This window comes from Trachypithecus francoisi, unplaced genomic scaffold, assembly GCF_009764315.1.
Source record: "Trachypithecus francoisi isolate TF-2019V2 unplaced genomic scaffold, Tfra_2.0 Lachesis_group4, whole genome shotgun sequence".
Classification (NCBI taxonomy): Eukaryota; Metazoa; Chordata; class Mammalia; order Primates; family Cercopithecidae; genus Trachypithecus; species Trachypithecus francoisi.
Genome location: NW_022681469.1, coordinates 30983882 through 31004181, shown reverse-complemented (window position 1 = coordinate 31004181; position 20300 = coordinate 30983882). Strand labels below are relative to the sequence as shown.

Genomic DNA, 20300 nt, shown 5'->3' with positions numbered 1-20300 from the left:
TTTGTTTTTGCAGTTTGATTGTTCATAACAGAGTTCCCTTTCCAGATTGGGGAGGAACCATTCAAATATATATCATTAAGTGTCTGCATATCATTTCCCATTCATCTTTCTCTAGTTAGTAGATGCAGGCCACATAGAATGACATCTCTCATTCCCAAGTGCGAGCAATTTTCTTATTCTGGCAAAAAAAAAAAAAAAAAAAAAGATTTGTTGCATTTGAGCATTACTTTGCATTAGAGTCTAACCTGAGATTTTTTGTAGCTCCCATGGAGTATTGCACCAAAACTGGTCATCTCAGATTTTATGCTTTTTACTTGCTTTGTTCCCCATCTTGATTTGCTTTTTTCTTTCTTTTTTGAGATAGGGCCGCATTCTGTTACCCAGGCTGCAGTGTAGTGGTGTGATCACAGCTCACAGCAACCTCAAACTCCTGATCCTCTTTCTTCAGCATTCCAAGTAGCTGGAACTATAGGCATGCACCACCACAATTGGCTAGTTTTTAAATTTTTATTATGGAGATGGGGTCTCATTTTGTTGTCCAGGCTGCTCACAAACTCCGGGCTTAAGTGATCCTAGTGCCTGGGCCTCCCAAAGAGTTGGGATCATAGGCATGACCCGCAGCGCAAAGAATTTCCTTTCTAATAGAATGCCTCCTTCCTGCCTGCCCCTTCTCTCTTCATTCATAGTCTTATCTTTTCCAAGCCCACTTTGGGTAGAAGATCCACTCTCAGGAGTTCTTGTAAGAGAAACACGTTGTTATGTAAAACCAATGTTTCTAACGTTGCCAAACTAAAAGAAGACATTTTCTGGTTGTTCTGTCGGCTAGAAAGATTTTGAGAAATTTAGGTCATGCTTTTATATGTTCCGTTTTTTCTCTATGTGCCTAATATTTTATAGCAGACTTGAGGGCTGTGGCTTGTTTATAACATTTTGTAAATAGCCTGGTGCAATGTGGGCTTTTTACAGATTTTTTTTTTTTGCTAGTTTTTAATATATGGATTGATATAGCATCTGACTGTGCTAACCAGAAAAATGCTGAGCTAGGGAACTCTGTTATTTAACCTTTTATTTGGATTTCTAGCTTAGCAACTCATTGGTCTTGAAACCTTGGCTTCTCCCTCCCTCTGCCAGAATGTGTTAAGACCTCCAGGTGCTAACTGTTATTATTTCTGTTGACTGAGCCCCTTATGCACTTCTGGTGCTCACTGACCTATCTTTTCTGTTGCAGAAACATTGCTGAGGCTCTTGTCAGCAAAGGTCTAGCCACAGTGATCAGATACCGGCAGGATGATGACCAGAGATCATCACACTATGATGAACTGCTTGCTGCAGAGGCCAGGTAAGACCAAACATTACTAAACACATGGGAACCCATATCCTCACTTTTTTCTTTCCCAGTTTTGTGCCTATAGCTGAGCAGAATGTGTTGGAAAATAATATGCTGAGAAAGCATGTATTATTATTGCAGATTTTCCCCATGAAACGAAGGACACACTTTGAACTTGCTGTCTAATTTTGGTTAAGTGCACTTGGTCTTCCATTTTAAAAAACATGTAAAATAGGTATATATTAGATATGATCTCCATATGTAGCTGTATAAAAGAAAGCATGAACGAGTACACTATAGCAGATATGTTTATCGTTATTCTGGGACTAACAGTGAAGCCATACTTATGTGTGTAGTACATTTGCCTTTGTTTCTTACCTCCAAAGGCCTCTACTCCTAGCCCCTCCCATTTACCACCTCTAGACCTTTTGTCATGTACAAAGGAAATGAAAACATTTATTAGGAAATGAGTTTTGGTTTCAAACACTTCTGACAGCTGGCAGGAGACCATTTGAGAAGCCCTGTGACATTTTACTCTTGTCCTTCATCCCTGTGGCTGGTTGCCCCAAGGACATGCATGCTGCTCAGCAGTATTTCTGGCCATTGATATCCCTCAAGGCTCTTACTCAAGGAGTCTTTTGTCACTGGGTGGTCTGGTAGTTGAGTGATTCCCAGACTTCTTGGGAAACAGAGCAAGAACTGAGCTACTTATTGCTGAAACCTGGATAGCTCAGCAGACTGCTTGGACTCAACCAAAATATATCCATTGTTTAAACGTGATTTCAGAGGCCTGCCTCACTCAGCAGTTTTTCCATAGCCTCTAGGACCCATTTAGTTCTAGGAGTTTGATAATTGTCAGGTTATTTTCTACAGTTAGAGGAGGAATGATTCTGGGCACATGTTATCTAATCTCAGCTTCAGATTTTGTCGTTGAGATCACTTCTCTTGCTCTTTGACCCATAACATTGCCCTGATATGTGACATTTACCTCTAACACCATGTCACATCCTGATGGATAGAGCATCTGTAGAATGTCACACAGAATGTCAGCTGAGAAATCAGTCTGTCAGGCTGCTGTGGCTTTTGGATTCTTTCTTGTGGGCTTTTCCCAATAGACCCTGTCGAGGACCTCATTCTTCAGTACAAAGAGTCCAGTGAAAATACTCACATCTTTGGATGTTTAAGGCTCATTAATAGTCATTTAAAATGTGTAGTTCGTGATTGGTGTTTGCTCACAAACCTCCTTACTTTCTTCTCTCCCTGCCTATATTATCAGTAAGCAAGGCAGTCCCAAAGAACTCACGATGAGAAATGTGACTTCACGTTTCTTGGTTCTGGTTTTGTTTGGTTTTGTTTTGTTTTTAATTTTTTTAATTTTGCCTTTTGTGAGTATATAACAGGTATATGTATTTATGGGTTACATGAGATATTTTGGTACAGGCATGCAATGCATAATAATCACATTATGGAAAAGGGGGCATCTGTCCTCTCAAGTATTTATCCTTCATGTTACAAACAATCCAGTTATACTCTTAGTTATTTTTTAATGTACAATTAAATTATTGTTGACTATAGTGACCCTGCTGTGCAATCAAATACTAGGTCTTATTTATTCTTTCAAGCTATATATATATATATATATATATATATATTTGTACCCTTTATCCATCCCTACCTCACCTCCACCCTCTCACTACCCCTCCCAGCCTTTGGTAACCTCTCTACTCTGTGTCTCCATGAATTCAATTGTTTCGATTTTTAGATCCCACATATAAGTCAGAACATGCAATGTTTTGTCTCTCTGTCCCTGGCTTATTTCACTTGGCATTGTGACCTCCATTTCCATCCACGTTGTTGCAAATGACAGGATCTCATTCTTTTTTAATGGCTGAATAGTACTCTATTGTGTATGAGTACCACAGTTTGTTTATCCATTCATCTGTTGTTGGACACTTAGGTTACTTCCAAGTTTTGGCTGTTGTGAACAGGGCTGCAGCAAACATGGGAGTACAGATAGCTCTTCGATATACTAATTTCCCTTTTTTAGGTGGTATATACCCAGCAGTATGATTGCTGGATCATATGGTAGCTCTATTTTTAGTTTCTTGAGGATCCTCCAAACTTTTCCCCAGAGTGGTTGTACTAATTTATATTCCCACCAGCAGTGTACGAGGGCTCCCTTTTCTCCACATCCTTGCCAGAATTTATTGCCTGTCTTTTGGATATAAGCCATTTTAAATGGGGTGAGATGATATCTCATTGTAGTTTTGATTTGCACTTCTCTGATGATCAGTGATGTTGAACACCTTTTCACACGCCCGTTTGCCATTTTTATGTCTTCTTTTGAGAAATGTCTATTCAAATATTTTGCCCGTTATTTTAATTGGATTATTAGGCGTGGTACTATTTGATCATCCAGCTCCAGTAGGAAACGGAACAATTACTAAACTATCTGTGGGATTTGGGGGGTGGGTCCATGCTGGGCTTATTCAGCCCAATCTGATGGTAACTTGAAGAACGGGTTATGCATTTCCAGAGTAGCAGGAGCCCTCAGCAATATAATGGAATGTATAGTTGTATTTTCCACGCAGGCTTCACACTGCCACCAGTGAATATGTAATTCTGACAGGCAGGTAAGCATGAAAATAATTTGCAGGGCTGCTCTGGAAAGTGAGGCTGGAATAAGCTCTTTTATTATGCTGTTAGAAATAGCCATGTTGTGCTATAATACTTGATGAGTATTCATAAATAGTGAAATTTTTTAAGTTTTAGGTTTTAAGATGAAAACAGCCTTTTTAGTCCAGTGCTTATTTTGTGCAGAAGTAACGTAACAAGATGCTTGCTTGCTAAGGCAGTGAGCTGCCTAGAGATAATTGTGTTGAGCAATTGCCTTCAGACTGGATGGTGAGAAAATTGGCTTCAGGGTCATTGCACTTTGCAGGTTGAGTAAACGGAGAGAATTAACCACTTCCCTCTGCCCATGAGGCATTGCCATAAGGAAATATAGGCCTCATACAGAACAGGAAGAAATACTCAGCATGAACTGTGAGTGAATTTTTGTTAGGAGCAGTTTTGTCAGTGAGCCCCAGGATGCTAGCCTGGTGCCATCTTCTCGATGCTAACCCCCAGGAGGGTGAAGTCAGATTCAAGAGAGATCAGAATGCTTGCTAGATAGGAATGGTAGTTTTGTAGCCATTAAAAAAGATTTTCAGTGCAGAATCCCCATCCTTTTGTTTCTGGTGTTCTGTTTTGGTGACTGTGGTTGTTTTGAGACAGGGTTTTGCTCTGTGTCCAGGCGGGAATGCAGTGGCACAATCATGACTCACTGCAGCCTCCCTTTCTTGAAAATGGTAAAGTTGACCACTTTTCAAGACCACCTCTGTCCTGACCCTGGCTTGTTTGAGTTCGCCTTTAGTTTGAAGCACCTCGTTCTCCTGCGACACATTCCCCGTGTTCCCTTAGCATTCTTCTCGCCTCTCTCACGTTACAGAGCTCTTTCACATCAGAGCTCTTTCACATGCTTCTTCTGCCCCTTATCCGGCCAGGTACTGAATATTATCTGAGTTTAGGGTTGTTTTCCCCTAGATAGATTAGCCGTATTTTTTCTAGCTGAACTCTGCTTTGTGATTTTATGCCCCTGTCAATGCATTTTCTCTACCTCCCAGCTTCGTGTCCTCTGCAGATCTCATTAGTGAGTTGTTTACTCCTTTTCTGGGTCCTGAATAAAACCCCTAAACAAGAATGGCTTTGGTGTTGACCCCCAGGTCTCTCACTGCACAGACTGTCACTTAACTGTCTTTTGTTTATCATCCTTCAGCCACTTCTTAATCTTCAGCAATTGTGTACTGAGCCAAGCCAGTTTGAATTAATTTCTCAAGCAAAATTTCTTAAGGCACTGTGTTTAATGCTTTGGCAAAGGCCAAATTCATAACATATGCCGCATTCATATCAGTCATTCGTTCTGACACTCTTTAGGTAAATAATAGACGGGTCAGGTGGCAAGGCATCATTCTGCTCTGTCCCTCCCCACCAAGATGTCAATTCCGACAGACTTCTTTGACCCTGGTTATTGCTGGTGATATCCGCAGTGGTGCAGAGTACTCTTCTGTTGACTTTGCTTTCCTGTGCACTGCTTGGCCATTAGTACTTTCAGAGAAACATTGTAAGCTTTGGGGAAAGGGCAGCCTGTTAAACTTGTCTGACTTAGGTCAGCACTGCTGCCTGCCTAGAAGTTGATGAGCTTTCTCAGGGCTCTGAAGCCCCTACTTCCTCTGCAAAGGGATATGATCTGCCAACCTTTCTCATATCATTTCATGGGCGCTCAGGGAGTGATGCGGTAGGCACTCATTGGGAGACCAAATGAGACAGAGGGGAAAGAAGAATACCAATTTGCAGTTTGCCTGTTGCTTTCAAGCATATCCCTCTGCCTGTATAGAAACAAACTCTACCACATCAGCAGCTCTGTTCAGTTAGCTGACCCTTCAGGGCTCCTTTGTTCAGGTGCCTCTCTGCTTCTGGGAAACCCTCATTATGTCTTAAATATATAGCCCATCTAGAGGAAGCCACATCTTTTTTGTTTAAAGGGTAAATAAACCTCACATTCCCAAAAGGCGGCCTTTCAGCCTTCCTTTCCAGCTCTGTTGTCTATCATCAGCTGCCCCCTCCCTCATTACTTTGTGTCTTAGCAAGGTAAGGTTTTGGCGTTTTCTCTTATACTCTCAGGCCTTGTTTATCTCGTAGGCTTTGTTGAAAAGCCCTTGATGTTGTCCTACAGTTCTGAGAGTTCCAGTGTGTGTATCCTCTTTTTTTTGTTTTTTTACCCCACTCAGAATTTAGGTGCAGCTGACCCACAGTTTCTCTGCGACACTCCTGAACTTGGTCTCACTTTTTAGAAGCATCATATGGACTCCTTAGAGTGTGAAACATTATTTCTGTTCTACATGATCCTGTTTGATTCCCATATTGACTTTCCAGCATTTCCGGTTCCTCTTTTTGTTTTGGTGTTTCCCAGTTAGCTGGCCTGCTGCATATGCCTAGTCTGGACAAGTCTTCCTAACTTTAGGCAGAGCTTTTAACTTCTTCAGGGAATATTTCTTATATCCTTCTGCGGTATTTCCAAGATAGTGAGTCACTACCGGGACCCTTTCTGCTTTCTGAAGTGTCATAAAAATCTTTCATATGCTCTATTTTATGTATTTGGTGTAACACATCCAAGTTTTGATTTTGGAGAGGCCAGAATGTGAATTTTGTCATCATGCTAGATGTCTTCCAAGTGGAGCTTTTGTTGAGCGTGTTATGGACACTGAATACGAGTTGGTAATGTTTAGAGTCTGATCAAAGCATGGCTGTGTGCTGTGTTTTCTTTAGACATGGGGGATATCATCTATGTACATCTTCTGATGCTACCACTAGCCTTATTTTAAAATGTAGTATTTTAAGAATTCCTAGAAATTGTTAGAATCTGGCTCTTTGCAGGAAAGCACAGAAGTTATGTTAGTTCAGAAGTTGGGGCTTTATTCCTTTAAGGTATCTTTTAATTCTAAGATTTACAATTTCAAGATCGGATGTATATATTCAGAAAAGAAATTGATGCTCCAGCTTGACTCTAGGAAAGCAATTGTATTGAACAACCTAATGTCTGAGCAGATTTAAATGAATTTAGATTCATTCTGGTCATACATAATGAGGTTAGGGTTATCTCAGGAGAAGAGAAAAGGGCAGGCTCTCTCTTATCTTTTCATGTGTATTCTATTTCTTGCCTGGCACACTGCAGATTTAGAAAACCATGGTGTTGTTATCCACCTTTGAGAGGCAAGTGTGAACCTGCCCTCGTCTCAGCGTCGCCTTGGCTACTTCTCTTCCCAGTTCCCTGAAGGACTCATTTTTCTGATTCAGCAAAAAATTCAGCTGGTTTTCTTTCTAAAAAACGAAAAACCAGCACTCCAGCCTTGCTGTGTTCTACATCTCCAATCTCTGAACTCCAAACCCCAGAAGGACCAGTCTCTTGCTTTTTTTAGTGAGATTGGCAGTGCCCTCATATTGTAGGCTTCTGTGTTTGAACCTGTAGGAAATCTGCGCTGGCATTTCTGTCACAGACTTTGGTCAAAGAGCTATAAACAGATTGATAAACTCTTTCGTTCTTAAACCAATATCCCTGGCCATTATTGAGAGAGATTCAGTATTAATTGCATATCTCTTTGGTGACGCAGTTAATGGGGGCCACAGTGGGCTTTCTAAGTTCTACATGTTTGTAGCAGTGGCTTGTACATATATTTTACAATTCCATTGAATGAAGTGCTTTTAAGACCACTGGGAAGGAAATGGTCTTGGTCTTCCACTCTGGACTTAGCTATAGAAGCTCTCCCTTTTTTCTGATTTATAGGGAAATTTTTCCATAAAATTTCAATAAATGGAGGGAAAAAGTGACTTGTGCCTTAAAAAAAAAGAAAAAAGAAAAAACTGTTGATAGGTCCTTCATATCTGTGTCTTCAGTTTTACTGGCATTCACATACTGGTTATGAATGAATGTAAAGAGTTATTTGCCAGCATTTTCTGTTGCTAAGTTGAAAGATACAATTTTAGGACTCTGAAATGGAAGAGGTTAGTACATTGGTTTGACACTATGGTGATTTATTAAATGTTTTGATAAGCAAATTTCATTTCTATACCAGTCTGTTTAGACAATTGGCATTGAATTTATGTATTTTGAAATTTTAAAACTGATATATCCTATCACAGAGTGTAGATTATATGGGTTAATCAGTTCTCCGAGAAAGCATATCTTTCCTCTGTCAGAAACAGTGGTCAAGGCTAGTCTGTGTTGCATGTGATGGCTTTGTATTCATTTCTTCTCTTTATTCCTTTTTGTTTGTTTGTTTTTTGAGTGTATCCTGGGTTCCAGGCATGGGCGATAATAGTGGTGAACAAAAAAGATAATAGACTCAACTCTTTACAAAGCATGCAGTCTCAGAGGGACAGGCACTAAATACTTTTATTAGTACTGCTGGATATTGCTGTTTTTCCTATTTCTTCTCTTTTCTTACCTGTTTTCTTAGCCGTTCCTCTTTCCTCCCTCTTTAACACTGCTTGCCTTACATCTTTTTTATTCTGTCTCTCATTTCTATTAAATGGTCCCATGAGAGTATCTTCCTGAAATTCATCTTTTCTATCCAGCCTCTGTTCTTATCTTCTCAACAGTTTAATGGTATGGCTTTAAATAAACCAAGATTTCTCACTTTCAATCTAATGACCTCAACAAGTGAAAATTCTTTTTGAATAAAAGTAGAAACTATTGAATACCGTGAAAAACAGAGCTCTTACTTGAAGTTTAATGGTAGATTCCTGTAACACCAGGGTACTGTTGGATTTTTAGCTCAAGCATCATAGGAGGCAGTAGTTGGGTGCCTTACGACTGCCCTCTTCACTCTCTGCATTACATCAAGCCAGTACAGGTTGAAAGCCAGCACAGAGAAAGAGACTGGCCTTTCTCTTAAATGTCCTAATGGCTTCCTTTCTTTTATAACTTTGGAAATGCACATCCCACCCTACATTTTGGGGTTGCAGTTAAGTGTCACGGTCATGAGGTTGCTAATTGGGTTCAGCACATGTCATTATGTGTCAGTGTGGAGGGTTTCACTGTTGGGGAGTAGGGAAGATCAGTTTTTGCAAGTGGATGTGATAACAGGAAAATGCATTAAAAGAGCTGGTGTTGGGAAGTGATTTGACGATGCAGCTGAATGTGGGGAAATTTAGCTTTTCCCTTTCTTCAGAAAAGATGATGCACTCAACATCCAAATAGCAGTAATCAATCTGCATTTAAGGCAGCACAAATGGCCACTTCTGGAGAGCTGTATGATGTCTCCATTTCCAAATAGTTTTCTCTTTCAGGATATTAAGAGGATCTGTTCACTCCCTCCATCCCATCCTTGTCTTCCCTCCCCACCCCTAGTTCCTTCTAACGTAACTCATGTTGTGAGACTTTTCTTTATGATTCATGAGGGGCTGGAGTATAGCTGGCACCCTTTAGCTTTATCGCCTGTCTTGACTAGCAAGCTGTGGGTAGTCCTGCAGATCATGGGTTGATGATGAACTGCTGGAAAGCAGTCCTCCTTGGCTCTGTTCTGTAATCATTAGTCTACACTAGTTGTATTCCTTCAGAGAGGACATTGTTCTAGGCTAAACTTCCTACATGAATTAGCCATTATTGTGTCTTACCCCACCCCCATCCCCCAAAATAGGTTCAGCTATGACCACTTATCTGTCCAGAGCCACTTGTCTGTTTTCTTCCATCTCACTCTCCTCTTGGCTAAAAGGGTCTTGCTTCTTTCACACAACCCAAAATATTTGATATGTTGAAAGATTCTTGTACTGGGAATATCATTTCAATCCAGGATAAATTGTAACAATAAAGTGATAACACTTGACCCTTGACTTTCTTGAATGTCTTAAAACTTGCTTCTCTAAATCTGTGGCTCTCAGACCAGCCACATCACTGTTGCTTGGAAACTTGTTAGAAATGTGAATTCTCAGCACCCTGCCCGCTGCACTCTAACACATTCTTTAGGTGATTCTGATGCACACTAGAATTTGAGAAGCACTGCCCTAATCGGTCCTTGATCATTGTAAAACAAATCAAAGTGTATGCCCTTTCATGGAAGATTGATCATTTAATCTTCATTGTAATTGGAATTACAGTCATGGTTATAAGTAACAGAGAACAAGGCATGGAATGGACGAGGTTTGGATTTCTATAGTATGTCCCAGCTCTTTATTCCCCTTGACTCCTGTCTCTTTCCCCCTTCCTCAAACTCTTAAGTTCATGGCTCCTTAATTCGATTCCTTCTGAGTAGCCTCCACCAGCTCTCGGCTAATTTAATGTGAAATCATCTTGAGTGTTACAGTGCTTGCTTGCTTTGGCTCATCTGCAGCTTCAGGTGGCTGAGTGGGTCGGAGAGCTGAGTCTCTATTAGGCATATCCCTATCCTGCTTCTGCTCTAATCCTTAGAAATCTCTCAGGAGGACTATAGTTCGAATAATTAATCACTGATACATCAGCGCACAGAATTTTATAACTGCTTGTGAATGGGAAATCCGCTTCATAGCTTTCTTTCATTTGCAGGATTCTTTACATCTAAATTTCTTGTAAACTTCCTTGTGCATTTCTGTTTTATCCTAAGCTGCTTCTGACTCTGCCCCCCGCCAGCACCCTCCCAACTTTGGTCCCAGAAGTTGAGAAGGATTACTTCCCATTGCTCTTGCTTTTACATCAAGGTCAGAGAGCCAAATCTCTGGGGTATGGCAATGAATTTTTTCCAGTAAGTCAGAATAAATGTAGCTCACATTGGAAAATCGTTTTCCAAACTGAACATTATCACAGAATTGTTGCTTTTCACTCAATCAAAAGACACATTAAAGTTTTCTGTAACTGATGTGTTTGTGTTATGTAACAAGTATTTTATCAGGTATTTTGGGAGTAAAAACAAAAACACATGATCTAGTGGTGATTTCAGCGAACAAGTAAATAATTACAAATATAATTACAAACGTGGAGAATATATGTGGGTAGTTGAGATTCTTAGGGAAAGGAGCACCCAAATTGATGGGTTATCCACAAGTAGAGTCCATGAGAGAAGGCATGTTATGTTTGGTTTGCCTTGGTGAAGGGAGATGGAAAGCAAATGCCAGTTTCTTACCCTATGACAGCAGTTTCTTATCCTAAGGAAGTAATTGGCAAGGTGCTCTAGAAATTATTCCTCACGGCATTATCTATAGTAGTAGAACTATTCACATAAATATCTAACAGCAGGGAATTGATGAAAATTTTGAACCATACATTCATATATGATGGATTTCCTGTGCACCTATTAAAAGTGGTGCTTAAAGGGTGTTTTTTTCTTGAAATAAGATTATGAGTCATTGTTTCCTGAAATTTTTTTCTGACAGACTGTAATCAGAACAGCAAAAACTATAAAATCAGTGTCATGGAGGCAGTTTTGAGTAATCTACCTTCCTGAAGCCCTATCCTCTCAAGAAGACTTTAGACCGCTCATAACCACTACTACCCAGCTCTAATATTCCTTTGATCCTAATCTGGGATAGTAGAGTTTGCAACTGTGTTCACCTTGTCTCTATCATTGAGTTGGTTGTTCTCTGCCTTGGAGTTCATAATCCCTTTCCTCCCCCTTACCTGCCACTGCAGATCCATTGTCATACGCAGCACAATAGCATGTGTCTTCATTCCTTCCTTATATTAGTTTTAGACGAGATGATGACCTAGAGTTCTTTGTTATTTGCTTCACTGCCTCATAATACCTACTGACTCATTAGTCCGCCCACCTCCCCTTGACCGTAGGACTCAATTTCCTCATTTCCAGTCTATGCACTCTCAATCTTTTCCGTCTTTCTCATCAGTAATTCTCATTGTTGTTGAAAATGCAGCAGCATAATCTTAGTGCTCACACCTACCATTTTGCACCTGCTCTTGCTCTGTATCTTGTTTTCTGAGTGGCGCCACCCTGTCGCTTCCTCAAGCTGCCAAGGAACCGGGAGAAAGGCCGAAAGAATTATTGCGTCCATGTTTCATTGATATCTGTATTTGGTTCATGCTGAAAAACCATATTCCTCAATGTGACCCGAAACACAATGAGAAGTGCTTCGGAAGTTTACCAAGTTTTTTACCCTTTGTTCTGCTTTTTAACCTTTGCTGTTGGAATTAATTTTTCTTCCTACTGAGTCATTTCTCCTTAATTATTTAGTAGGTGTTCCTTACAGTCCTGCTACTTGGTTCTGTTTTATTGTTTACAGTGGTCAAGCTTTGCTCCCACTCACTGCCACTCAGATTCTTGCCCATCTCCTGCAGTTCCGGGAGACTTGATGTGGGATGTGATGCTTTTTTGTTCTGGGTGCTCCTCTGCTTCTGTTTCTGCTCAGAGGCCAGTCTTTAGCTGCTTCTGCCCTTGAGCATAGATCATGAAACTGCATCCAGGAAAGCCAACAAACCTCATTCTTTTGCCCTACAGTCACTTTGGCATTGTCACTGTCTCTAATTTGAAATATTTTCACTGTTCCGCATTAATCAGTCAGTTACCAAGCATTTGTTCAGCTTTACTTGGCACACTTTAATTGAACTAGATGGCCCTGCATTTATATAATTATGGAAAGATTGCTGTCTGTTAAATACTATAATAAACATTAAAGCCAGAATACAAACCCTCAAGGGACCTGTAGTCTAGATACAGAAATAAAGATTAACACATGAAACAATTTGGAAGTCATATGTTGCAGTTTATAATTACATGCTGAACTGAGTGATACCTGCACACAACACACACACACATACACACACGCACACGCACACACACACACACACACACACACAGTTATACTGCCATTTCAAAGGAGTTCACCTAGGACTCCAGGTTACAAATTTCTGTTGTCCCGACTATTTTATGATTGTAGTGAGGTTGTGGCTACAGATAGGTGATACTCTTTTCATTGTATTGTTGACCTAGAATGACAAGTGGAATCAAGGGGAAAGCAAAAGCCCAGGGGACACACATAATTAATTACTTGCATGTAGGGGGCATGAAGGAAATGGGCCTAATTGGATTAGGGGTAATGTGGAAATCATGTGGATACGTAAACTGGGGCCACATGGTCAGGACCCATGAAAGCCAAGTCTGAGAATTTCCACTTGATTTCACAAGCTGGTTGGTTGTCTTTGTTTGGGGTATAAGTAGGGGAGGAAAATGATGACGTCAATTTTTATTGAGAAGTGATGTGGTAATGGTGTGCAGTATTCAGTCAAAGTGTGCGTAGCTTCCAAAGGGATTGAATGAATGTAGTTAAGATCTCCCTGGGTGAGGGCCTAGACCAAGAGGGTTCCAAAAGGGCCAAGTAAGCATAATTATGAAAGAAGAATGTTAGATATAGGGATAAAGCAAAAGCAGAGTGAAGAGACATCATGGAGCCTGCTTGCCAGGAAAGCATTGTTAAAAGGAAGTTACAGATGAGGAGACGTGTTCAGGGGTCCTGATCTCTCTCAGCTCTGTAGCCTCCTTGCCCCATCATCTCCCTGCCACCTATTGCATGCCATTTCTGCTTTCTATCATTTTATTTTCTTTAGATCTCTTTCATATATGAAAGTAGTTCTTTTTGTAAAACTCTGTTGAAAGTGCCTGCTCCCTCAGAAAATTCACAGATACTTTAGGGTGGATCAGAGATATTTCTAGCATCTGAGCTGACGCTCACTATGTCCCCAGGTTAAGAATTCCTGATGTGATAACTATTTTATGATTGTGATAAGATCGGATCTAGCCATAAATCCTTTGAGTGTCTTTGTAAGCTGACAAAAATATTTGTTCAGAATAACAATCTACCATCGTTGAATTGGCAGTGAGATGGAGGCCTGTTCGTTGGCACGGGAGGGACTTTGACTGCGGTGCTCAGACATCCAGCTTGGAAAGCATTGGTCTTGGAATTTTCTGGATGAACTAGGGACTGCAAACCTAAGAGCAGACTCTTCCTTGGCATGAAATGTATGCAGATTCTAATCTGGTGCTGAGGCCATGGAGATGATCTCCCTGCAAAAATGTCATCTGCCTTTGCAAAGTTGTAGGTTTTTTCTTCCACAGGAAAAGCAGCAGCTAATATGTGAGAATTTCAAACTTTGCTGTTTAAAGAAAGCAGAGTTTTCCAGTGGTCTGAATAGAGTTCATCTGCCCACCCTGTAGTACCATACAGCCCTGTGGCTCCTAGAAACAACCTAGAAAGCTGAGTTTTCATCCTTCTGTTGCCCTGCCACTTCTTGGCATGTGTGCGGATATATACTTAACTTTCCCTGACTGGTGATGATGTTTATCCGTTATTGACACTGGTAGTCTTTGCTGTCTTTGTACTGCTGCATCTTGGAGAAGAAAGCTTCTGAGAGGAGTAGGCTGTGTTCTGTCCCACTGCTTCCTTTCTCCTGGCTGGCCTGCACACCAGCCTGCCTTTGTGAGAAGCCGCTATTAAGCAGACACAGCAGGAGAAGTTTAGAAGTCAGGAGTTTCATTCCTTGCCTAATGAAAAGAGATGCAGAGCTGTGGCTGAGGCCCACAGGGAAAGGCAGTGTGGGGAGCGGAAGTTAGTGTTTGCTCTGTGGAGAGATACAGTGGAAGCCAGCCTGCGGTCTGCCTACCTTCCCACGTCGCAAAGACAGAGCTCCACAAATCTATCCCAGAGAAACTGGGTTATGTGAGATGCAGAGGAGAACCCCACTGAGAGGGCGTAGCAAGGCAGTACACCTTGTTTTCAGCAGAGCCTAGGTCTCCATGTCATGTATCCTCGTAGCCTGGAATAAAGTTGTAATCTCCCTTTGCAGATAGTGGTGGCAGGCCCCCCCTCAGCGTTTGCTCCTCTCCTCTGTGAGATTGATTCCTGAATTCCTACTTCCCCCAAATACTCTTTCGTGGAGAATCTCTAGCTGTGGCATCATACTTGTGACAAGCAGAGGGAGGTTTTCTGGAAATGGCTCACTCAGTGTCATTCCTGCAGCAGTGTGGGAACCAGAAGCAAAGCAGCCTCTGCACAGGGAAGGAGACCTGTGCTGCCACAGGTTATTCTGCTCTTTTCTCACAGATCCCTCCCACTTTGCAGCCTGGGTCTAGTATGCTGCTAAGAGGCTAGAGTGCTTCATAGGTGATCGTATTTGAATTTAGTGGTTAACTACCTCTTGTTAACTTTGAACTTTTCTTCTCTTTTATGAAGAATTAACAAAATAAGCACTACTTCTCGGTTCATATATGACGGTACAGTGCTACTTTCTTGCTGCCTCTTGAATGTGCCAGAAGTTGATCGAGTTTAATGATAATATTTTGAGTGTGAAAAAATTGTCTTTGGACGTTTTCCCAAAATTTATGCCAGAACACAAATAAGTATCCAATAATATGCTTTTTAGAAACAGGGTAGAGCATGAATAATATTAATACTAAGACAATGTTAAAGAATTGTTTTGGTGTTATTGTTTTAAATGTCATATGCACACTATTATGCACGTATTCCAGTGTCTGATGTTAATTTTTTCCTCTTTGGTAGCATATTTAGTCTTGGTTAAGTCCTAGATTTCTGCTTATAGCACAGAGCTACTTTGTGGTCACAGAAAGAAAGCAGAATTGTAGTTTCCCACCTCACTGCTTTTGCCTTGAGGATCTTTGCTTTCTAACTTACTGCTCAGGCCCTGTTCTTTTTTTCCCAAAGCATATGAGATGTTCTCCAGCCCCAGGAAAAGCCACGATTTCAGCAGTGCTCTAACTTGAACCTGTCTGTTTAGAGAACAGATGTATTTATTTTGGTTGTCCTTGTTGTTAAAGGATAAGGCTGTAGGCATTTAGTGCCCCAGAGGACCTGCAGAACGCTTTGCAGGCCTTGCCTTGAAGGAGGTGAGGTACGGTCAGGGTGGGAAGGAACTTGTCTTGCTTCACAGAAGCTTCGATCTTAAAGGCTGCTCCTTACAGTTTGCAGTAGCAAAATAAGGAGAGCCTGTTGGTGGCAGAGGAGGTTATAGAAATAGGACATGCAAGATGTAAGCAGAGCTTTGGGTGGTGGAAGAGTTGGATTGTTAGTTGGCTTCTAGCCACCAACCTCTAGTCTTTCACTGGTAGCTTGCAAATCCCAAGGGGTGAGGGGCAAAGGCTGAGAATCGGCCTTGGTTGCTGACCACTAACAGGATCCCTAAATGGTAAATCACTAGAGGAAATTGTAAAGGGAAGTATTTTTACCCATTTACAATTTATTTTATTTTTATTTTTATTTTATTTTATTTATTTATTTGTTTATTTATTTAGTTGAGACAGAGTCTCGCTCTTTCACCCAGGTTAGAATGCAGTGGAGTGATCTCGGCTCACTGCAACCTCCACCTCCTGGGTTCAAGCAATTCTCCTGTCTCAGCTTCCCAAGTAGCTAGGATTACAGGTGCATACCACCACACCTAGCTGACTTTTTTTTTTTGAAATGGAGTCTCTCTCGCCCAGGCTGGAGTGTAGTTGCGCAGTCTTGGCTCACTGCAACTACCACCTCCCGGGTTCAAGGAATTCTTCTGCCTCAGCCTCCCGAGTAGCTGGGATTACAGGTACCTGCCACCACACCCGGCTAATTTTTTTGTATTTTTAGTAGAGACAGGGTTTCATTATATTGGCCAGACTGATCTCGAACTCCTGACCTTGGGATCCACCTGCCTCGGCCTCCCAAAGTGCTAAGATTACAGGCTTGAGCCACCACACCCAGCCGATTTTTTTTTTTTTTTTTTTTTTTTTTTTAGTAGAGACAGGTTTTGCATATTGGTCAGACTGGTCTCGAACTCCTGACCTCAAGTGATCTGCCCGCCTCGGCCTCCGAAAGTGCTGGGATTACAGGTGTGAACCACTGCACCCAGCCCCATTTGCAGTTTCTAAAGTTGAAGCCCTTGATTCAAATTCAGAAGGAGCTACGGGATTCAAGGAGCTTGGAAGTGCTGTCTTTCAGTTAGCGTTTCAGATCAGAGTGAGAGAGAGGCTGTGATTTTTGTTTTCTTATTAACTCAGTATTTGCCCATATCAAGGATTAGAAACTAGATAGTAGGAAAACTTTTGTTGTTTCTGAATCAGAAGCATTTCAAATTAGTTGAGTGAGGGACAGATCCCCTGGGATGAAGGAAGGGGGCTCAGGTGGGTGATAAAAGCGCAAGTATGAAAGAAATATGACTGTTCTACCTAGCACTGAGCAACACCCACCCAATTTGGCTTATAAGGGTTTACTTTAGAAAATAATGACCCTGAAAGTAACCCCTGCAGAAGTGTGTCCTGTACCTGTGTTCCTTGAGTGAGTTCCTGAAAGGAAAGAAGTGAAAATGTGGCTGACAGTGTGAGGGTCCCTGACATTTGGCCCTGGGCTGGGCAGCTTTCTCAACACTTCCTCTGGAATTTAAAAACCCTAAAAAGTCAAGTCTCCATAGATAAGATTCGTAGGAACATCCCCTAATCCCTAGTTCTCTATCTCTAAGCTCAGAACTCTTCCCTGCTGATGTCTACAGGCTGGCGGTATACAAGAAGGCCTTATCCAACAGTGTACGGACCAAGTGATTCACTAGTCAGTTTTTATTCTGTGGTCCTTCATTGTTATACCAGTGATCATACCTAGTGAGGCGTAGGCTTCTGTCCCAAGCTGCCACTCAGAGGATTGGGTGATTAGAGCAAATCAACCCATGGCTGAGATTGGCAGAGTCCCAGAGTTCCCTGTTAAATCTCCTCTTATTATAGCTGAGACTGATTGAAAATGAGACTTAATGTCAGTTATGTAGCATTTGCTAATTTTTTTTCCTACTGTTAAATGACTTTTCTCTACAGTATTGCTCCATTCAAGACAACTTATCTTTTTACCTGGGAGGAACTTATTTCCATTAGAATTGGAACACTAGCCACATATTTTACATTTAAAATGTTTCATGTGATTAAACACAGAAAGAAACGTTATTACTTCTGTTTCTTAGGCGTGTGCTTCTCTAACTGATTCTTCTTTTGTGCCTGGAACAATGCCTTTAATTTGGAAACAAGTAAGGGAGCCCTCTGATTACTAAGTACACTGTTAGTGGAAACTGGCAGCCACATGCTGGTAACTGGGCTTAAGAGAAGAGCAGCTTTATAATCCCCCCTCCACCAAATCCTCTTGCACAGACTGGCTACTCAGCAGTGTACAGTGTGACTTGTGTAGTCATACATCCCCACTTCAACAACCCTCACTTCTCTGTTCATTTTCACACCCTCCTACCCCTTCCCATTGTGATTCTTATTTTAATCGGTTTTTCTCTTCCTTAACAGAGCTATTAAGAATGGCAAAGGATTGCATAGCAAGAAGGAAGTGCCTATCCACCGTGTCGCAGATATATCTGGGGTGAGTCGAGTCCCTGAATCAAGCTGTGTGGCTCAGAGGCTCAAGAACGTGCCTGCATATTTGCTGAAGGACCTCAGCTTATGTGTTTTCTCTAGCGCGCTTCTTTTCAGGCACTGACTGACATTTTTTCCCCTCTGCCCGGGGCATCTACTTAGGTATCTATAGGGAGCCTGTTTTATAATCTGGAAAAGCAGAATTAACTTCATTCTTTTTCTTTACCTGAACTGTCTCTATGTTGCTTTTTCATTTTTAATTACTGTATTTTGAGTTTGGAAGGTAGTTCTTCTCAGTTATATTAAAATAAAATTGCCTCTTTTTAAAACCCCTGTCCAGTTCTTGATGTGAGTGGGAAGTCTTAGTGGCAAAAGGTCAAGTATAGGTTTCAGGAGAAGGATATGAATTCATCATTTCCTCATGACCTCTTGTTTCTCTGCTTGCCTATAAGTGGGACAGAATGGAGAAATGTATGAACATCCTTTGAGATAATACATATAGATAATAAAGAAGAATCAATGGCACCAATATTTTAGAGCTCCCAATAGGCTGTGTCCAAATGATTCTTTAGCTGTAAGGACTTTACCTTTGAGTGTTTAGGGTCTCTTTGGCTGAATAGATCCGTTTGATAGTTGAGATAGTTTATTCATTTAGTCAACAAGTGTTTATTGAGTGCCTGCTGTATGCCAGGAATTGCTCTAAGCACTAGGAATATAACAATGAAGAAAACCGCTGAACTCCCTACATTCAAGTGGGAAAGGGAGGCAGTTGCAATGTCAGGTAGCGAAAACTACTGTAAAGAGAAATAAAACTGGCCAAGGGGATAGTGAGTGGTGTAAGTGCTGATTTTGATCAGGTGGCCAGGAAAGGCACTCTCTATTGCTGAGACACACACCATCCATTTCAACACCACAGTCACTAATGGTTAAGGAGAGGATCAGCTCTGTGCCATGCATGGGGAAGATGCCCAGGGAAGATGAAGCCCAGGGGAGATGGAAGGAGGAAGAGCTAGTAAATCTTAGCTTAAGCACTCAGGGAATTTGCCTTGGGCACTGAGAAGAAAATACTAGTATAAACAAAAGTGCCAGAGTTCAGCCTAGGCTGCAGGAGTGATGAATCAGAGTGTATTATCTTCCTGTTATGTGGTATGCCCAGGCCTGGCTGAGGCTTTTTCTGTTGCTCCTGGTGATTGCTTGCTACAAATGTGTCTGGCAGGCTCCCCTTGTCTAGGTATAGTGGTCCCCTGCTCATCTTAAACAGTGGGACTCTGTTGAGCTTTTCTTTCTGTATAACCAGTCACTACAGATTATGGGTTAAACAGTGTTACCTACAACATATTAACTGGACTTCAGTCTAGAGGTTGGGGCCTCTGTTAAGTGGGTGAAGTAAAGTGATATGCACGTTTTGTGGCTTAGAATCCTGAGAAGCCCAGAAACCTGTAGCTAATGGCCTTTGAGTCACAGGTAACTATGGTGTATCTGCTAATGTTCATTTTTAACGGGTGTGACTCACCCATTGCGATCTTACTTGGCCTATTTTCTGTGTAGCTTACCCGGCTGAGTTATTCTTTGCATATATATTATTAATATTTTTATGTATGTGCACGGTGTTCTCCACAATGCTTTCCTTAATATTGATCTTTTGGTAAAGCTGTTGAAGCTGTTATAGTAATAAAAGGACAAATTTTTGGCGATTCATCAGCAGGAGAAAAAAGTTACAAATGGTTTGGAAAATGCGATGAAAACCCTTCTACACAAAGGGCCAAATATGCCCATCCAAAAGCTTACGTGGGGCCCATACTCCAGGGCCTTCCAGAAGCTGATTTCAGCCTTAGGGATAGGCTCTCTCCTTGGGCCCACCTGGTTTCATTTCTAGTTCTGATTTAACACCGGCAGTGAGGTGAAGCAACTCTAAGGAGGTTTTGAGGTTCAGGCACACGGGTCTCAGGGCTGTCCTCTCTGTACCCCTCAATGTAGTGTCCTAACAATCTTCATTGCTGTCTCTGAATCTTACGCTGCCTCCTGCCTGGATGATTTCTGATGCTTTTTTTATTCCTTTATTTCTGCTGTCATTAGCA

General features: G+C 41.4%; 1 protein-coding gene across 1 annotated transcript in view; it reads left to right on the top strand.

Annotated features, from left to right (window-relative positions):
* Positions 1-20300, top strand: part of SND1 (staphylococcal nuclease and tudor domain containing 1) — a 452156-nt gene that overhangs the window by 246203 nt on the left and 185653 nt on the right. The window contains exons 13-14 of the mRNA XM_033195134.1: positions 1229-1339; positions 18157-18229. Coding sequence (XP_033051025.1) covers positions 1229-1339; positions 18157-18229 — 184 coding nt within the window. The remainder of the gene's footprint in view (positions 1-1228; positions 1340-18156; positions 18230-20300) is intronic.